Here is a 19941-nt window from a genome sequence, read left to right on the forward strand (position 1 = left end):
TCTCTATCTGTAGGCATCGCTCTCTCTATCTGTAGGCATCGCTCTCTCTATCTGTAGGCATCGCTCTCTCTATGGGTTAAGTTCTGTAGTTATTTAATCTTTGAATTGCTTTTTTTCTCTTTTATTTTCAGGAAATTGATTTAAATGGGAATACAGAGCACTCCTCTACATTGAGTTACGTGCAGGCTGTCAGATCAGTGTTAAATACGTGCGTGCAATATATCCAGAATCAGGATACAAGTCAAAATTAAAAAAAAAAAAGCTATTTTTAGTTTTTAAAATATTTTAACGTGTGCATGCACACACATACACACACATATGATTTTTACCTAACTTCTATAATGCTAAGTACTGTATATTATATTTATTTACTTTGTGTATAATAGACATACACATAATTTTTTTTCATTGAAAGAAGCTATTTTTTCTTTGTCCATTAACAGGTAGAGATTAAACTTTGTCCTGCAAAGCCTTTAATGTGCATTGATATCAATCTGGTTTGTGTTGTGTATTTTTGCTTTCAAAACTGCATAGTAGTTAAGTTAAATTTATTTTCTTAAACCATATTTGCAGCCAGAGTGAGTTTAGAGATCTCTAAATCAAGTTGGGATGGTATGCTTAAACAAGTCCTTGTTTTGTTGGGGAGGAAAAAATCTGTATGTTTTATAAGGTGTAGCTGATATGGGAAATACTACTGTACTGCTAGTTACCTGACTGTTTCATACCAACTTTCCTATAAATTCCCATGTAGCCAACTCTCACGTACATGAGGAAGAGAAAGTGAATAAGAAGAGATGCCTTGAAAGTTCTACCAGTGTGTTAGCACAGAGCTGCATTAAGCTGTTCTGTGTTTTCTCTTAGTCTAGCTATTAAATTATCATGAATTAATCTAGTGTATATCCAACCAACTGTATCTGTCTGTGAAACATTGTTCTTTTTGTGTTTGTTTCTCGTGATAGAGCACGGAAGAAATCTGCATCAGTTCAGTTAGTCGTTTCCCTTAACAGTGAAGTATAAGATATAATATATTGAATTGATGGCATGTATGCTAAAATCGTAAAATGTAAAAATGCTTGGCTTAACTTAATTTCAGGTTTTCTATCTGTGCATTTTACAAAGAATTATTTGGTTCCTCTAGTCAAATAATAACTACTTAATGAAAACTTTTTTCTTTTTTATATCCCTACTGAAGTATTTTATATGAATGAATGCCTCCAAAATATTCACATTTTAAATCCTAAATCTGCTTCCTTCTTTCTTAACATTGCTTTATTAAACTTCAGTTGGTGGGGCTTTGAAAAAACATAATGCTGGTTTGTTTTTTGTCTCCTGCCCTGCTTCTCAAACTAATTATGCACTTGTTGCAGGGTTTTATGGTTTGCATGAATCAGATTTGGACAAAGTCTTTCAGCTGCCTACAACCACCTTCATAGGAGGAAGTGAGACCAGTCTTTCTTTACGAGAGATCATCAGACGGCTGGAGGTCAGTGTGACGCTTTCGATTTGTGACTTCATCCAAACAGATGTGAAATTTTTCCAGAAGCTGTCAGCCACAAAGAACTTACTCTTTGTTAATTATTAATAGAGCATATAAAGACTTCAGATGGCATTAAAAATAGCAGTTGCACTGTTACCAGAGATGGCAGCACCACTGGTTTCATCTACTGGATGTCCCAGATATGTAGATTTGGATGAGTGTTAAAGAGGTGAATGTGGTAGAACTAATGCAGGCTGTAGTTTTGCAAAAAGTCTGTGCTGCTTAAAAGGAGTAGAGACCTTAGAACTGTTGTTGTTGTTTTGTTTCCTGTCACACACAAATTTCCTTTGCCTACTGTACTCAAGATGTGCAGGGTTTGGTCTTGCCACCCTAACTTTAGTGGGACTTTAACCTGGATGTGAAGATTAAGTATCAAATTCATGAAAACCCATCTGTAGCTTTTAGATACTGATGGTCCTTGCTTTCATCCCCAATCCCTTTCCTAGAGTCTGGTTCTCTGACAGGCGATATGGTTATGCCATGTGAAGTCATCAAAGCTAGTAGACGATTAAAAGAATAATTATAATTGGAGGGGAACTCCAAACAGCAAGTAGTGCTAATAATGAATTTGTAAAGTGCTGAAGTACTTACTAAGTATTGAGTATTCCCAAATGTGGTTTGTTCAGGATTTTGTAGTACAAAACTTGTAAAGATTTTGGTGGCATGGTAATAGAATCCATTGCAGTAAAAAGGGGTAGGGGTGAGGAGGATGAATTACAGAAATGAGTTGTGAGAATGAAAATAAATTAAAAAAAATTACTGAGAATATAGGAGTTCTTGGCTTTGACCTGTTGCAAGTATGAGAAATATGTTGACTTGCACATTTGGCCCACTTTTATCAAGGCTAAAGTATCTGAAGAATCTTTGCATTTTTTTCCCCTTCCTTTCTCTGCTCTCAGCTGCTTGGGTTCTTTTTCAGATTTCCAGCCTTCTGAGACTTGCCAGCTATCAGATAATTTGCATGAGACTTCATAACAATCTTCTGATTCTCTTTATTACTTGACCTCAGGTGACATTTAAAAAAGACTGGGTAAATTTTGGTAAATGACTTGAAATCTTTGCTTATGCATCCAAAGTAAAGACTGTATCATGCCCATAAGAACAGTTGTGAGTTAGGTGAAATATGCCAGTCAGTTTAAGGCAGGTGTTTTGGCCCACTTTAAATGTACTACCAAATGAGAATCTTCTAGATTCAAAATTCTGAAATGTTACTTTTATAAAGAAAACTGTCTATTTACTGGCAGAAGAAGTAAAAATTCAGTAAAATAATTTAATTGCTTATAGGATTAATGTGAGGAAAGTATAGGGCAAGGGGAAGAAGACAACATAGTTTTCGGAAGAGTAATGGAAAGTTTAATTTTAAAAATACATTTTGTTTCCTCATGGTTCATTAACTCCTAAAGCTTCTATATTGGTGTGTTTTACCTCCTAGAATACCTACTGCCAACACATTGGCCTGGAATTTATGTTCATCAATGATGTGGAGCAGTGCCAGTGGATCCGACAGAAGTTTGAAACACCGGGTGTTATGAAGTTTACTAATGAGGAGAAAAGGACTTTGTTGGCAAGGCTGGTGCGCTCAATGAGGTATGCCGGGGTGGTGCAGGGAAACCGCTCCGCTCTGCTCAGCGCTAGCTGAGTGCGAGCTGGTGTGGGGAGCTGGTGTGCTCTGTAAGCTCTGCTGGGTGGAAGTGAAATTTGGGCTACAGGTGGGTGTAGTTAATCTGGTTGCAATATCAAAGGAAGCTGTGTGCTGTGGGGTATGTCAGGGTTTGTCTAGTGACATTTAATATTCTATTTCCTTAAAGGGAAGGCTGTGTTCTTTATTACTTGCGCAACTTTAGTGGCATATCTGGCAATGTTTTCATTGGCTTGTGGAGAAAAACTGGGAAGAAATTTGTTTCAGCAGACTAGTGATGCTAATCTGTGTTAAAGATTCATACCTGTGTCAGAAAATAAGCGTCGGAACAACTTTGGATACCAGTCCGCTGCTATATTCTATCTACTTTCCATCTTTCTGGTAGCGCATGATCAAAAGAAGCCACCTTAATTGTCGATTCAAGAAAAACTTTTAGATGGATGAAGTGTGGACATGATCTTTGTCAGGCCCACTGGGAGATAAACGGTCTTTTTGGAACACTGTGCCAGAATGGGACTGGATTTGGGTGGCATAATGTGATTTCGAGTCATGTTTTGCCTTTTTCTTTTGAGGCATGCGAAAAGGTGCTGTACTGGTGCATGACCTGGCAGCAAGAGTTTTCTTCCATGTGTGGAAGCATGTCTGGAAACAGCTTGTTGACTGCTCCAGTTGTGGCTATCTGTATAGAGATACTGTGATCCCAGAGTCTGAGTTACCCTCTCTCCCCTAGAATGAGACTCCCTGCTCAGGCACAGAATTTGTTCCAGTTCCTACAGTCTGAAATACTGCATATCCTTCAGTAAACACAAGAGTTAGAGATTTATAAAGAAACATTCTTTTGGTTAAAATTCTCTATTCAAAACTGTTGAAAATTAAGTTCCCATAGGAGATACCAAACATATTGTTGCTAGGTGTTTTGTTTGCCAATATTATAGCAAGATCATTCGTCTAGTTAAAAGTTTAATTTAAACAGAAATAGAAAAGGTACTTAATGGTCAAGTGAATATGGCACTTCGGTAAGTTTGTTTAAGAAGCCCTCACTATGAAGCGTCTCCATCTATCTTGAGACGCAAATTTATGCTATTACTCCTGCTTATCTAAGCTGTGGAAAGGTGTGGAGTTTCTAGTACCATAAAGGAGTGAAGCACTCATCTTCTGCCAAATTAATTGTCTATTGAAAATGGATTTACAGAAATTTCTATCCAGCTACCTTTGACATGTTTTTTTTTCTCTGAAAAGTATCAAAAGAAAAATCTGTTTTGTGAAAAACTGGCTGTGCCATTGAGATTTGTGGCTTTGTAAAGCAGATAGACATCATTTTGCAGGAGAACTGTGTTTTCAGAAAATGTTATTTCCAACTACTACGTACTTTCAGGTACCTGAGACTGAGTTTTAAGGTAGAATTTCACCTCCTCCTGGTGTTTCCTGACAGGTTATTGAACAGATCATTTTTAAGCCTTCCCCACAAAAAGTACTCATTGTATATCTATATGGTTCTATGTGTATGCATTACTAAACATGTCAATGTTAGACCCTGTTTGTGTAGTCTGATCCATGTGGGTGTCGTCTTACTCCTGTGCAGGGTCAAGCCTTTCTAGCTTCTCCCCTCCATAAGTAACTGTCTCTTATAAGACTTGCTTCTCATTGGGCACCGAGTACCTGCAGCCCTTGTGAACTCAGTGGCATATGGACTTGCCAGATGTGACTATGAAATCCTGTAATGCTACACACTTAGCGGCAGTTCACCTCAGATGTTGAACTTTGTGCTTGTGCAGTGCTGGCTCAACTTGTAGCTACAAAGAGAAAACTGTGTATGCAGTCACCACTTTGATTTGCCCTGTGGGACTTGCTTGAAATGGGAACCCCCCATTCAATTTATATAAGCTGGCATAGCCCCACTGACTTCAGAGGAATTATGGCAGCTTATTTTAGCTGAGTATCTGACTTGTTGCTAAAATGCCTGACTTGTAAAGGTTTTGTTGGGTGAGCTAAGGTGACACTGTTGTCTTTTGGGAACATTTCATTTCATTGCTTTTAGGACTTCAATCTGAAGAGGTAAATGTCAGCATCCTGAGTGAGGAGTAAACTGAGTATTAATGGATTATGGCCGTGTTATCAGCCCAGACATTGCACAGATGATGTAACCAATAGTTATGTTCATGGAGGTTTATTTTCCTTTGCATTCCATATCTCCAGACTTTACAACAAATGACCCTCTCAGTGTTTGTTAAAAGCACTTTTTAACCACTCACGTTGCCTCTGGCACAAATGCATTAAAGAATGAAACAATGTAGAACTGTCAAGGATGGACATCTTTGTCCTGCTGTAGCTGAGGCAGAGATTCCAGTGTCCTTGTTCTTGGCAAGGTACCAGCTGTTACATCACGTAGTCTGAGGAGCTGTCCCATTAAAAAGGGCCTATGAAATAGGTGTGCTTTCTCTTGCTGTTTTCTTCCAGTATTTGATCATTGTTACTTCCAGAAAATACAGGTTCTCTGCTAGGTCATCCTCAATCCATAGAGAAGACTTCTCTGCTGTCACTCTGCCTTCCCAGTGATCAGCGTAAATTTTGTGTACATGGGAAGGAGCAGTTTAACCTGGGCAGTTCTGGGGAACACTTCTCAGGTGGAGGAGGAAGCCTTAATTCCCTCTCATGTCTACCCCCTGCATATGATTTATCTCCAGAGGTCTACAAACATGTGTTGGCAGATGCTTTAAAACAGAGTAAAGTCGTTTGATTTGCTAAAAGATGTTTGGTAATTAAATGTTTGCTACATTTTCTCAATACAAATGCGCTCTCTCTTTGTTTTTCTTTTTTTTTTGCAAAGATTTGAAGACTTTCTTGCTCGCAAGTGGTCTTCAGAAAAGCGATTTGGTTTGGAAGGATGTGAAGTAATGATTCCTGCACTTAAGACCATCATCGATAAGTCCAGTGAAATGGGAATTGAATATGTTATAATGGGGATGCCTCATAGGTAATGTCAGTGGAAACCCCCCAACAAATGGACTTGCTGTCTTAAGACGGGTTTTGGATTGTAGAATTTTATTAACAAAGCCAGTATTGCAGAAGTTAGGAAGCAAAAGTCAGTTAGAGTGAGTAACAGAAACATAGAACTATATTTGTCAATGAGAGGTTAAAGGCTTCACAGGTGAATGCTAGTGAAAGTCACTTCAATGTACCTTGAAGCAGCAAGCAAATGTGGCAGCAGCTATGTTTTTTACCCCACTGCATGGAGTCTAGAACTGAGAAAGGAGGATGAGATAGTATCACACTTACTTATGCAGTCTGTGTTAATTATTAATTAATTATTAATGTTGTCATGTTACAGCTGCTAGTTAGGTATAAAATTCATTGCTCACATTTGGATAATTAGGTATTATAAAGTGTTAGTGGGAATGCATTGGAGGAACTTTGCAGTGGGAGGAAGAAAGGGAGAATAAAGAGTTTAAATTTTAAAAGTTTAAAGTGAACTTCTTAACTGCAAATTTCTGAAATAGATGGCTTGCCAGTTTTGTAAGTTTTATGCTACTAACACTGTTGATTACCATGTTTGAGCCGTAACTGTGTTTGAATTTTTCTTAGAGGTAGACTGAATGTGTTGGCTAATGTCATCCGAAAAGAGCTGGAGCAGATCTTCTGTCAGTTTGATCCCAAACTTGAAGCAACTGATGAGGTAAGATGCTTCTTCATTTTATCTATACAGAGAATTCAACATTTAAAGTAGTTATTTAGTCTTTAGTCATTTTTGGTCCTGGTCATTATCACAATAGTATTATCATCTGCTGAGAAGCATCATCTTGTTTTCTAGTTTGAGGGATATGATTTGATGAAATTTGGTAAAGAGTTTAAAGACTATGCCTGACCTCTAACATGTGGGAAGCATCTCATTTGTAAAGTCTAAAAAATGATTGTAGGCATATAAGTTCCAGATCATTTGACTGAGTTCATACTCCCAGCTATCTTTTTGTTTCATAAAAATGAAATGAGTGTCAATATTCTGTGAATATTAATCATGTGTTGGATAGTGACACTGAGATAATAAAGTAGGAACAGTGCTCAAATGTGAGGTTATACTGTCGAATCTACAGTGTATACTGATGCATAACTAGCTAGATCAATTTTTCAGAATGAAGGATAAATTAGACATACTGAATTGGAAGCAGTTTGTATGAATGATGTGCCTGAACCTTGACCACCTCTTGCATGTTAGGGATCTGGGGATGTAAAATATCATCTGGGAATGTACCATGAGAGGATCAACCGAGCAACAAATAAGAAAATCACTCTGTCCCTGATGGCTAACCCTTCTCATTTGGAAGCAGTGGATCCTGTTGTGCAGGGGAAGACTAAAGCCGAACAGTTTTATCGAGGGGATATGGCAGGAAAAAAGGTAAAAATGGTGTAATGTCATGGTAACCCTTCCTGATAGGATTTTATAGTATTTTTATTGAAAGTGGTTTACCAAGAGTTTTGTATTGTGGAGAAATCCTTGTCTTTTCCTCCACCCATTGAACTAGATAAAGTATATTTGACCTCTAGGGTAACTTCAGGAAGTAGGTTTATAACTTTCATTTGAGTATTGAACAAAGCAGGCAGAATGCAGACAAATATATGGTTTATGATGAAAGTATGATTCTATTCTGTAAGCACTACAGAAACATAGAACAAAGAGATCCTCCTGAGGAGCTTAAATTGCAGTTTTTGCTTTCTAACGTGTGTATAATCCTTCCTCTTAGGTTATGTCCATATTATTACATGGGGATGCTGCCTTTGCAGGGCAGGGAGTGGTTTATGAGACGTTTCATCTTAGTGACCTCCCATCTTACACCACAAATGGCACTATTCATGTTGTGGTCAATAACCAGGTAATAAGTAGAGCATTTCTCAATCAATTTGTCTGCTTATTAGTTGCTATTATATTTCTTTTTTTGTTCTTGTTTTTTATTAGCTGGATATACTGTCCCCTCTGTTTATTAGAATGGTTAGGATGTTCCTGAAAATGGTCACAGTATCTAGCAACTCTGAGTGGATAATATTGTATCACCTACATTTATTTATTTTATTCAGTTGGTAACACTTAAATGGATTTGCTTCGCTTTGTTTTTAAGGAAGCTTAAAAAAAAGCAGCTCATATAGCTGCCAAAATGAAAAGCTCAGAGTACTGCCATGTAAATGACTATTAAATGAAAACCTCAAGCATTGAAGCGAAGTAGAGGGAGATGCCCCCATCATTTTAATGTAATTTCTGGGGTTTTTAGATTGGCTTCACCACAGACCCCCGAATGGCCCGTTCATCTCCATACCCTACTGATGTTGCTCGTGTGGTAAATGCTCCCATTTTTCATGTGAATGCTGATGACCCTGAAGCAGTGATGTATGTGTGCAGTGTAGCTGCAGAATGGCGGAACACATTCAATAAAGATGTCGTTGTTGACTTGGTAAGTTTTGGGCTTCCTAATTCTTCACTCTGTAGTGTATACTACTCTCTCTCTTATTTTTATGTGGCTTAGAAGACCCAGTTAAGAAGCATATGTTCTTCATTTAAAAAACAAAAACCCTACAAGAATCCATAAACATTTCTATACCATAAACCTTTTAAATCTCTGTAAAACCATGAAATTGAAAGATTTCATTTGGCATCTTTCCTTACCAACAGAAACAATCTTTTCCTTTGTAGGTTTGTTACCGCAGGAGAGGGCACAATGAAATGGATGAACCAATGTTCACCCAGCCTCTAATGTACAAGCAGATTCATAAGCAGGTGCCAGTGCTGAAGAAGTATGCTGACAAACTGATTGCAGATGGGACTGTAACACTACAGGAGTTTGAGGTACAATATGTCAACAGTGTTAAAGGCTACCTATGAAACTGTTTGCAGGAAGAAATAGCTGTGTCATTATATGCTGTCCGCTTAACAACCTTTTTTCATTACTGTGATTGTGTCTTCCCTCTTTGACGCTTTCTGATTCAATTCAGTTTTGATTTTTGTGTAAAATAAATAGTTTTAAAGCTTACCTCCTTGGAGGTACTACTTCAGTAATTTTCATAACTTTAATCCTTGCTTCATAACCTAATGAGGAATGAATTCCACGTGAATGTACATGCGTATTGTTGAAAGAAAAGGACTGAAAGTGCTGCGAAGTACTGAGACTAAGAATATAGATGTAATATACACAGAAAAAAGTTTACTTCAGTTTTGAGATTTTTAAAAAGTGTTCAGATCTGAATATTGGAGATGGAAGAATTTGGTAGCTGTTCTTCGTCTCTAGAATCCTGATTCAGCAGTAAGACAGTATTTGAATGCTTATAATTCTAGTTGTGTTTTCATGTTGATCACCTAGAAGTGGTAGTTGCATTCAACAGTTTGTTGTGTATATTTAAAGCAAGAAAAATGATTTAACCTTGTTATTTTCTTTAAATAATCCAACTGAGTTCAGAGATCACTTGAAATATTCCAGAAAGATGAAATGTACGGAGTCTGGTGCCTGTATTAAACCGGTTAGATCTTTACCTTAATCTTTTTGAGAGTAAATGTATGGAAGGCTTATAAAACAAAGCTTTTTCTGAGAAAGTGTGGCTAACTGTGTAGTAACACAGCATTGCAGATAAATCAAAAAGCAGTTAGTGTGTGTGCATACTGTTATCCGCAAGAATGATCACAGCTCATGCAGAATTAGCTATCCTGAATAGTTGTAACAGTGTGCCAGTGGTGGCATGGACTTTGACTGGATCCAGGATCCTGGACGTATTTTTGGCTGCTCAGACTGAGCTCCATTTTGCTGTTGTACTTTTAAAATTAGCTAGCTTAATAACTTGAGTGTGTTTTTGGACTGAAGCATAGATGTTGTAGAGGCATTTTGCTTCAGATTGTGGCTTTGTACCTGTTGCCATTGAAATGTGTAACTAGTAGATTCTTAGTTGGACTCTGCAGCTGGACTAGTTGTCTAGGAGGATCTTTTCTAGTCTTTCATAACTTCAGCAGCCTGAAGTATGACAGCTGGATAATTCTGATCTTATGACTGTAATTTATATGTAGCACTTCAGTTCTTTTTGATTTTTGGAATAGTGTTGGCTACTTCAGCTCTTGGTTCTCTCCTCGGTAACACTTGCCCAATAAACTAAATAAATTATTTAGAGTGATTTGGGTGAGCATGTTTCTAGAAGACAATTTTATTCTACATAAAATAAGATTGTTTGCATAATTGCAACTAAATTTTGTTATGGCATTACTGTTAACTGTTTTTATCATACTGAATGGTAGGTCCCATCTGTAGGATGCCAGGGTGTTGTGTTTATCTGTTTTAAAAGGAAAGCCTTTTTTTCCTTCTACAGGAAGAAATTGCAAAGTATGACAGAATATGTGAAGAAGCATATACTAGATCCAAGGATAATAAGATTCTACATATTAAGCACTGGCTTGATTCACCTTGGCCTGGTGAGAAGTGTCCTTTCATATATTCTAGTGTTATTGTGTTTTCATTTTGAGTCCATATTCTAGGACTCTTTACTTTTTTTATCAGGCAGCATTCCTTTGAAATAAAATGTGACCTATGGTTTGCCTATGTTAGCAGTAAAACATTTTCCAATTCACCTTGAAAGAGGTGCATTTTTTAGAAAATCTTGAAAGATGTGACTTTTAAAAAGCCCACTTTTCAGTCTAGCAGAGAAGTGTTTTACCTTTAGTGCTATCTATCTTTATTCCTTCAGGAAGAAGGAAAATTCCTTACACTCCTTTTTTGGAGGGATTGAGGTGCCATTTGCCTTTTACTGGCTGCCTCTGCCCACACACTTGGACTTCATTCGCAGGGAGTGAAAGTAGAAACAAAGCAGATCACTGTGTGCCAGTAAGATCGAGTACTGTTGTCGTGCAGACAGTGGAAATGGTTGTGCCTCTCTTCTGAAAGGTGAAGAACTAGGTTAGAGTGCTGCTTAGAATGTCTTAAAGAGCTGTGGGTTTTTAAATAAATTGCAGATAGTCTAGGACTGATTAAGAGATTTCTACAACATCTCACCAAACCTTTTATTTCCAGGATTCTTTAATGTGGATGGAGAACCCAAGAGCATGTCATGTCCCCCAACTGGCATTTCAGAAGACCTACTGACTCACATTGGCAATGTAGCTAGTTCGGTGCCAGTGAAAGACTTCAAAATACATGCAGGTCAGCTGGAGTCCTTGTTTCTTTCAGTGGCTACATTTCTTGCTGAGGTTTTGTATTTCTGCACATGAGTTGCTGATGGACCGTTTCCCAAAGGGGAAAATGGCAGTGACTTCTTTTAATTTTACCTCTTCCATCCTATGGGCAAGGAGAATGTGGCAGATAGGGTCCCGCTGCTTGTTCTCAGTTGAATATACTTTCAATATCATACCACTTCTGTTCCATACCTTGTTAAAATAGTTTTTTTTTCTCTGAGGGAGGTTATAGTCTGTTTGTAATGTTAAGTTAATACATCCTTTCATTCTTCCAGTCCTTGTGTAAAATGCTGCCTCTATGCAGCATGTTCATGGGACTTACTGGGAAGTAAGGCACCCATCTCATGAAGCACTATTATTAATGGTGTTTTTTTATGTTGAAACTGGTGGTAATTTGAGATCCACTTAAGACACTTTTCTTGTTCTTCTCTTGTAACTTTCTATTCAGAGATTTAGCTTAGTCTTTTCAGACCAGGCAACACTGCTGATATGCAATGAGCCTAATTTTAGTACAGTAGAGTAGACTCTGTGCAAGTAAATTTGAGCCCAGTTTTTCTTTCAGCGTAGCCTTTTAGTGTTGGTGATAACACAAATCTAGCGTTTTCTCAAAAAATCTTAGCTTTTGGTCTGAAGAGATTCAATTCTGAATCTAGCATGTTACGGTAAAAAATTAAATGTGTGTGTCTCAATAGGGAGTGCCTGGCATTGGGTCCAAGTTCTGAGTTAATTCTTTTACTGGTTGGAGTCTAGCAGCTTTCCCCATGGAACAAGCATATTATTACTCCCTGTAAAGATGGATCCACTTGATTTAGGGCTCTCTCTGCTTTTACTGGCTTGGAGGAAATTTACTTAGGATCTGTGGAAAGAGTGATTTTTCTGAGTAAAATCTCTAGATAATCTTTCTTCTCCACAGTCATCAATCAAGGATAAAATGTGTCTGGTATAGATGTTGTATGTGTGTGTGTTCCTTTGGGTCAATTAAACACTATTACGAGTAATGATGAAAGGGCATTCCTAATTACCACTTGCAAGCTTATTGAGCAGATACAATGATTAGATTAACTTTAAAACTCTTCTACGCATTTGTGCAACTTGTTGTGACACTGATAAGTTTGAAATTAGTCAGCCAATAAAATTTAATATTACACATTCTGATTAGAAAGACAAGACAGTCTCTTGTTAGTAATTTGATTAACCCTTGACATTAAGTAACACTTGCCAGTATATAAGATAGATTTTTGTTTCTTGAGAGGAAAGCATTCCTCCTGGGCAATAGTTCTCACTGTGCTGTGCTAGACTCCTATGTTGCCTAAAAGGCCACAAGAGAGAGACTAGCAGGAAATGGTATGGGAAGAGCACCTTTGAAGTACTTTGCATCCCTCCACTAGAACAAAACAGCTTAAAAAAAAATCAGCTTCCAATTATTTGTTGAAAGACAGGGAGATATTAATCAGGTGTGTAGAATATTCTAAATGAGTCAATTATCAAGATTTTCTTATTTAAAATGAAACAACTTTGACAAGAGAATAATTTTTTTGTGGAATGGAAGCAGTGTGACTTTTGCGAAGATGGGGAAGATAACAGAGGGAAAGGGGAAAATAACAAACAGAACAGCTTACCAAAAGCATCCGTGCAGGTGTGAAAAGAAGCTGATGTCAAATGACACCAAATTCACTAAGCTTATAGCCTCAAAAGCTGGACGCACCTTGAAGTGTGGGCAGCTTCAAAGTTGTGGGGTTTTTTTTCCCCCCCTTTAAAAGCCACAGTGTTGCAAGTTGTGTTTTTAGCTCATCAAGCTCTAAAACTTTCTCTGTAAAACAAACAAGCAATCAAACAAAAACAGCTGTTGCTTGTCAACTGAAAATCCACTGGCAGTTGCTGTAACTTCCTGTTTGTCGATTGCTTGATACTAATGCTATTGATTGATTAATTCTGTCTGTTTCTCTTTGTGACTTCTCCAGAAGTCCAATATGACAAGTGCCAAGAAAAAATGAGAGAGAGAGAGAAGGAGAGAAGAAAAAAACCCACTAACCCAATACCTGACTTGTCAGTCTTTTACAAAATAGTATTTGGGAGTAGAAATGTGAAAATAAATTTGTAGAGAGAAATATTGGACCATGAATCTTTTTAATTGTCCTCAGTAGTTTCTGACACAGCCAATCTTACTTTCTTTTGCTAAAACAAGGTGTGAACAATATGCAACCCTTTGCCTGGGAAAGAAGTTATTTTACTTTGCTTGCAGTTCGGGTTAGAAAAACAATTTGTAGAATGTATCAGGATTTGCTTAACTTTGCTGCAGCTGTTCTGCCTTTGACAAAGACAGTGGATCAGCAACTAAAAGTAGCAACTCAAACTTGATGGGTTTTTTTGTTCTAGTGTATTGTGTCCAGTGGGGCAAAGGTGAATGTACTGTGAATGTGGAAAGTCTTTCAAGTAAGTCCACTGATTTCTGATCTTTATTCCGATATAGGACTCTCTCGGATTTTGAGAGCCCGCCTGGAAATGACCAAGAACAGGGTTGTTGACTGGGCCTTAGCAGAATACATGGCTTTTGGCTCTTTTCTGAAAGAAGGGATCCATGTCCGACTAAGTGGACAGGATGTGGAAAGGGGTACTTTTAGGTGAGTATTGAAATAATTGTTAAATGCTGGCCCGTACTTAAACACTTTAACATGTTTTTAAGCAATATGGTTTTTTGAGGGGAAGGGGAATTTGAGGCTATTTGGCATCAATCTGAACGTAATAGGTACTGGTGTTCAAGAAGAATCCAATCTCCTGCTTATCTGTAGAGAGAACATTTCAAAGAACTAAATCTAAGGAAGAATAAATATTCTTAGACATTTTCTTCTTTCTCTTGCTGAAAAGCAGAAATGATTTTTTTTCTGCTTTTTGGCTAAAAATTCAGCTGCAAGCCATCTAATTACTGAGAAGTAAGATGAGGAGTTTCGCTGCTGCAGATTCTGAAGTCTTTAAATAGCATTGAAGTGGTAGCTGCTTCGAGCTCTAGTATCCTTTGAAACAAACGTATTGCCAGTTGGCAAGTCTCTTTTAAGTGAAACAAGATCTTTTGTACCGAGACTCGACCATGGAGCATGAATGAACACAGAATCTGATCACTTGGTAAAATATAAATGGTGCTGCTGCTTTTCCCTACCTGATTCTCCACGGACTAAAATCTTAATGATGTATTTAATTGAACTCTCTGATGCAAAACTCATTGCTGGGGGTGGATGGAGTAGCAGCTGCCCTATACTTTATTGTGAATGCTTGCGGAAAAGAATGATGAGTGTTGGTGCCTGCCTTCTGTGGTGCACCTCTCTGTTTCTGTGCTGAACTTCACTTGGTATCCAGGCTTTCAGGCTTTCTTCTTTTTGCTCCCATTCTAATGGCAGTTTGACAAAATGATTCAGACAAGATCTTAATGCAAAAGTGAGAATCAGGAGATTTCTCCCAGATTTCTCATCCTTCTTGATTTTAGGAATATGGGTCTTGTAAAGTGGTATGCACCTCCTGGGAGAGGAACACACGTGTACGTTGTTCAGCAACCTAACTACCTATTTCAAGTGAGTGCTTAGTCATGTCCAGCACTCTCATACAGACTTGCAGTGAGAATACTGTTTCTGTAACAGGTGGAAGAGGATTTTCCAGAACTATCAGCCAGATTTTCTTGATGTATATCCAAGAGGAAAATAATTGTTGTGTACACAGCAACATAGGGAAAATAAAAAACGTGCTACAAAAAAAACCCTATTCAGACTGGTAAAGATTAGAATTCACATGGCACAGAAATCCTTAGCTATTATTCAGTCTTTTAGGAAAGGAATAAAAATGCCTGTGAAGTTGGGGACTGAAGCCAGTACTGTAGATGTTTGATTTATAGTAACCTGTTTCTGCTTTACTGTTGGGTTTTGAGTTTGCATGCCAGGTTTACCAAATACTAGGCTATGGTATGATTGTGAATTTTAATTACGATTGTGATATGGCAGTAGAACAGTAAAGGATGAGGTTAAAAAAATGCCTCAGACCTGGGGAGGTCAGAGAATATTAAACTATCCTGTTAAACAGAAGAGAACACTGTAGAAATGCACAAGGCTTAAACTGTAATACTGTATTCAGATTCATTTCATCAGAGGAATAGGTGGAAATGTGAACTCATCATACAAACACCTCTAAGATATGCTGCAGTTTTAAATAGAGCTGCGCTATTTTAGTTGTGGTTGGGTTTCTCTGCCATCTATAATAAATGTGAGCAACTCCCCTAACAGCTGAAGACTCTTGCAAATGTCTGTGCATTGTTTCTGGGGAAAAAACACTTGCAAACACATGGGAAGTGTATGTCATTGTATCCTCTCTCAAACTGTGTATTAAAAAGACACTTTCTTACCCCCCAAAAATCTTTGAAGTACATAAAATCTCATATATCTTGGTCTAATTGAAGAGGGAGCATCAGCTACTATTTGGGGAGAAATGGAGATACGGTACTGCCATAATGAAGACAACATTATGGGAGTGCACTCACTATTTTGGAGTTTCTGAAGTGCTGGCTATAATAGAATACCTTCTGTCAGTATAAAATAATCTCAGTATGCAGTGGGATGAATGCATTGCACACTGAGTGAGCATATAATAGTGCTAGCCAGAAAGGTCTCCTCAAGCAAGCCCTAGGATGCTGGCTAGATCCTGGAACCTCTGTCTTCTCACTCTGGAGCCCTTATCCCATGGAACCCAGAATATTATAGATATAAGCTACTTCTCCCATCTGAAGAGTGTTAAATGTAATACTCCACTTAACATTATTAATAGAAGGAAGTCAGATAATGCTGCAGGTAAAAGGTCTTGCCCCTTTCTCATCTTGGAGCCACACTTTGGAGAAAGGAGGGAAAGGGGGAGAGAGACTTGAATCTGTGCTAGTTTCATGTCAGTAAACCTGACAACTGTGCAGCAGCAAAATCTGACTTGCATGGCTGTATAATTCTGGCTGTCCATCCATGCTCATTGTATCCGCCTTTTGTTGGTGGTTCATAACTCAAGCTCAGGAAGGTTACCATCTATTTAGGCCTTTTATCTTTGGTTGAATGCCAAAAATAAAATGATAGTATCAAAAATTATTTCTGCCTTACAGCTGGTCTTTGTGTGTGTTTTTTCCCATTTCTGCCTACCTCCCTGTGCTGTTCTTCAAGCATTCTGTCTTTTCCTGGTCTTATGTTGTTGACTTCTAAATAGATTTCGGAGCTCTTTTGCTAGCATTCATTATACCAAAGGAAATACAGAAAGATTCAGTCTTCAGTTCAGTGTTGGCAGCTGTACAACACACAGTAGTTGTTACCAACATAATAGCTGTCCTTATGTTAGCAGTTGTAAAGCTGGACATATTGGTGTGATTCACTCAGTTAGTCTGCTCCGAGAGTTAATGGATTACAGTAATTACTTCAGTCGTCTCTGTTTTGATAGTGCTCCTTGGTGCCCCATTCCAGTGCTGATGAATGGTGGGCTAGAGAGCTGCAAGTGGTATGAATGGAAATGGCAGGAAGGAGGATGCAGCTACTTCAGTGTTGGTGCTGAGAGAAGCTCCTTGGATGAATTTTTTGCTTAAAAGACAAACGGTTATTGTCTTAAGGAAAAGAATAATAGAATTTGCCAGGGAGGCACAGTAAAATGGTTTTAATAACAATTTAACCTTCTGAAATTTGACTTTATCAGTCTAAAATATTTTATAAACTCCCCCCCCCCCCCCCCCAAATTCCAGTAATGATGATGTATTTTCAGTTTCCATGAGTGTGTGAGAACAAGCCTGGATAGTCTGTGAAAGTCCTTATAGGGTAGCAATTGTATTAAAGGTATGATGGTATCTCTATGTTTCAACCAACCAGCATTGTGTGTACCAGAGGTAACTTTGTTGCTTTCATACTTTCTGGAACGTAGCTTGATGGTTTATATTTTAAAATGGCTCTGTTGCAGCCCAAGGTTATTCTTAGCTGATAGATTTCTTTCAACAACTATTTGCAGCCATCGCCATCACGTGCTTCACGATCAAGAAGTTGACAAGAGGACGTGCGTTCCCATGAATCACCTCTGGGAGCAGCAGGCCCCCTACACTGTGTGCAACAGCTCCCTTTCGGAATATGGCGTCTTAGGTATGTCTCAGGATAACTAAGAGATTTGGTTATGGTTTAATAGGTTTCAAACAAGATGGAGGAATTGATGGCAGGAAGAATTGTTAGGAGGAAGTTTTTCAGATTTTGCTTTAATGTGGTTGAGCTTCCTGGCCTGCAAAGTTTTGGTTTGTTACTTGAGTTTGCCAAGCCTCAAACCAAAAAATATGCATCCATCTGCTAGTTGCATTTAAACATAAGCAAACTCTGCCTGTATTGTATTTTGACATTATTGCTTTCATAACAGTTTTGCATCAGTTGGAAGCCAGGAAGTGCAGAACAGTGGCTTAAAATGCAATCAAAATGCCTAAACTGATTCCCGCCCCCCCCCCCCCCCCGCCCCGAGAAAAGCAGTCTAAGACATTCAGTAGATTACTGTGGTCATTATAAGATTTGTACTTTGTTTTCTTATCTTGAAAGGTTTTTAAAAATTGTTGTAATATAAGCTTTAAACCAAATTCTGTTTTTCTGTAGCGTGCTATGATCGGTCTTGTTTTTAACCTATATGTTGTTTTTAACATTTTAGCATAGATTACAAATGAGAGGGGAAAACTTCAATTATTCTTTAATTTTTGAATGTGTTGCCTGTAGCATCCAGCGTATGAATCTGCACAGATTTTAGTGTGCTTGTAGGACAAAACTTACTTTCTACACTCCCCAATGGCATCCCTATTTGTATAGGCTGCTTAGAACCTGCCTATACTGAAAACTGTGATTTGGGAGAGTCAAGTATCTTTCAGCAGAAAAGTTACAGAATATGCCAGCGTTGGTCTTATTAGTGTTCAGCAGCAAATTGCATAGTAATGACATAATATTTGAATTTTGGAAAGTAAGTTAGGCGTAGCAGAGACAGAGCTCAGCAAGAAAGAGAACATAGAAAAATGCTGTGGAACAGCCGTATGTAGAAGTGATATCAAAGCCATCCCTTTCAGATGCTGGCGTCTCTTGAACAGGCGTCCCCACGTTTTACAGCTGTGGGATTCAGCTGAAAGAATCTATTTGTTGTAGTTGATATTGGCAATGCCAGAACATACAGCTAATGCTTTAACAAAAGGGGAGGAACTGTCAACAAAATCAGGGACACTTTGGAATATAGATATAAAAAGACATCCTAGCCTTATATGAACTGAGTGCTAGTCTGAATGTGCTATTTCAAGAACACAAATCCTTGTTATCTGTAGCATTAATCATTGTGAATTATATTTTTGGAACTGGACAGACATTTTATGTTCAGCAGCAGTGAATGGATAACCTCACTCTGATGTGCTGAGGGTGGCAAACGGAATGGGGAACACGAAACAAAGGCATCTAATAATTTATCAAGAATGTTACTGATCCTTTGGGTAAATAATGAAGAATTGTATCCATTTCATAGCTGGTATGAGGGGAAGAAAATGAAACATGATAGATAAAGATGGTAATTGTGAACTGCTTGCCTGAAGATTACAGAAATATTTGAACGTGTAATCAGTTGTACATATGATACATATTACATATTGCTAATAATAAAATTTGAATGGTACAAAACTGTATAGCTGGAGCATGGGCTGAAGAGCTGAGATTTTGAGGTATTTTTGTTAGTTCTGTGGCAGAATTGGTATAAGCAAAACTAAGATACTTCCTCTGCATCTCTTTAAGCTATTAGATAATGTTTATATATGATCTCTAAATAGGAGAGAGAGTGAAAGAGAAGATGCGTATAAAAGTAAGAAAAATTACTTACTGTAGATAAAGAGCAAGAATTTAATTTCAGAGAATGGTCTTATTTTTTGTTTCCGATTTGGTACCATTTCTCACAGTTTTGGTTTTCTTGTACTGAACATGTTTACACTGCAAGCAGCAGAAATGTGAAAGTTGATGTAACATCTGATCCTTCGAGTAAATTCAAATTTGATTCTTCGAAACTAACAATGTTGATGTTTTTAATTATATAGAAAGAACTCTAAATCCCCCATGTCTCAGACTTTTTCTGACAGTAAAGGAGATTAAATTGATGGAAATAGTTGATGAGTGGTTGTGTGTGTTTTTTTTTTTTTTTTTTTTTTAATTAAAATGCCATGTTGTTATGTTGAAATGATTTTTATAATCAAGTCTCTTACTCTCTTGTTAGCTTTTACTTATCGTCCTTCTCTGGTATGTTTACTTTTTGTATATTGTATCCATAGAGAGAAACAGTGATGAGGTAAGGAACCAGTGTGTGAATGTCTCTTCTAGTTAAGAATGTTAGTCAAAAAGAATTTATAGTAATTTTAATCTGTTTGGCTGGTAACATCATCTGGTCTCCTTTTTAATATGTGGACAAAAAAGTGATTGTTGCAGTTCAAGGAGTTGATGTTTCGAGAGCAGGAAAACAGGGAAAAGACCCAAAGTTTTATTTTTTCTACATGCTAATTCTGTTGTACAAGCCTATTGCAGAGGAACA

General features: G+C 37.8%; 1 protein-coding gene across 1 annotated transcript in view; it reads left to right on the forward strand.

Moving 5' to 3' along the window:
- Positions 1-19941, forward strand: part of OGDHL (oxoglutarate dehydrogenase L) — a 59609-nt gene that overhangs the window by 21056 nt on the left and 18612 nt on the right. Inside the window, exons 5-16 of the mRNA XM_013961480.2 lie at positions 1368-1483; positions 2970-3124; positions 6004-6150; positions 6759-6849; positions 7387-7566; positions 7913-8041; positions 8435-8614; positions 8854-9006; positions 10509-10611; positions 11207-11335; positions 13838-13988; positions 17374-17501. Of these exons, the coding sequence (XP_013816934.1) occupies positions 1368-1483; positions 2970-3124; positions 6004-6150; positions 6759-6849; positions 7387-7566; positions 7913-8041; positions 8435-8614; positions 8854-9006; positions 10509-10611; positions 11207-11335; positions 13838-13988; positions 17374-17501 (1662 nt within the window). The remainder of the gene's footprint in view (positions 1-1367; positions 1484-2969; positions 3125-6003; positions 6151-6758; positions 6850-7386; positions 7567-7912; positions 8042-8434; positions 8615-8853; positions 9007-10508; positions 10612-11206; positions 11336-13837; positions 13989-17373; positions 17502-19941) is intronic.

Source organism: Apteryx mantelli, chromosome 7 (genome assembly GCF_036417845.1).
Source record: "Apteryx mantelli isolate bAptMan1 chromosome 7, bAptMan1.hap1, whole genome shotgun sequence".
Taxonomy (NCBI): Eukaryota; Metazoa; Chordata; class Aves; order Apterygiformes; family Apterygidae; genus Apteryx; species Apteryx mantelli.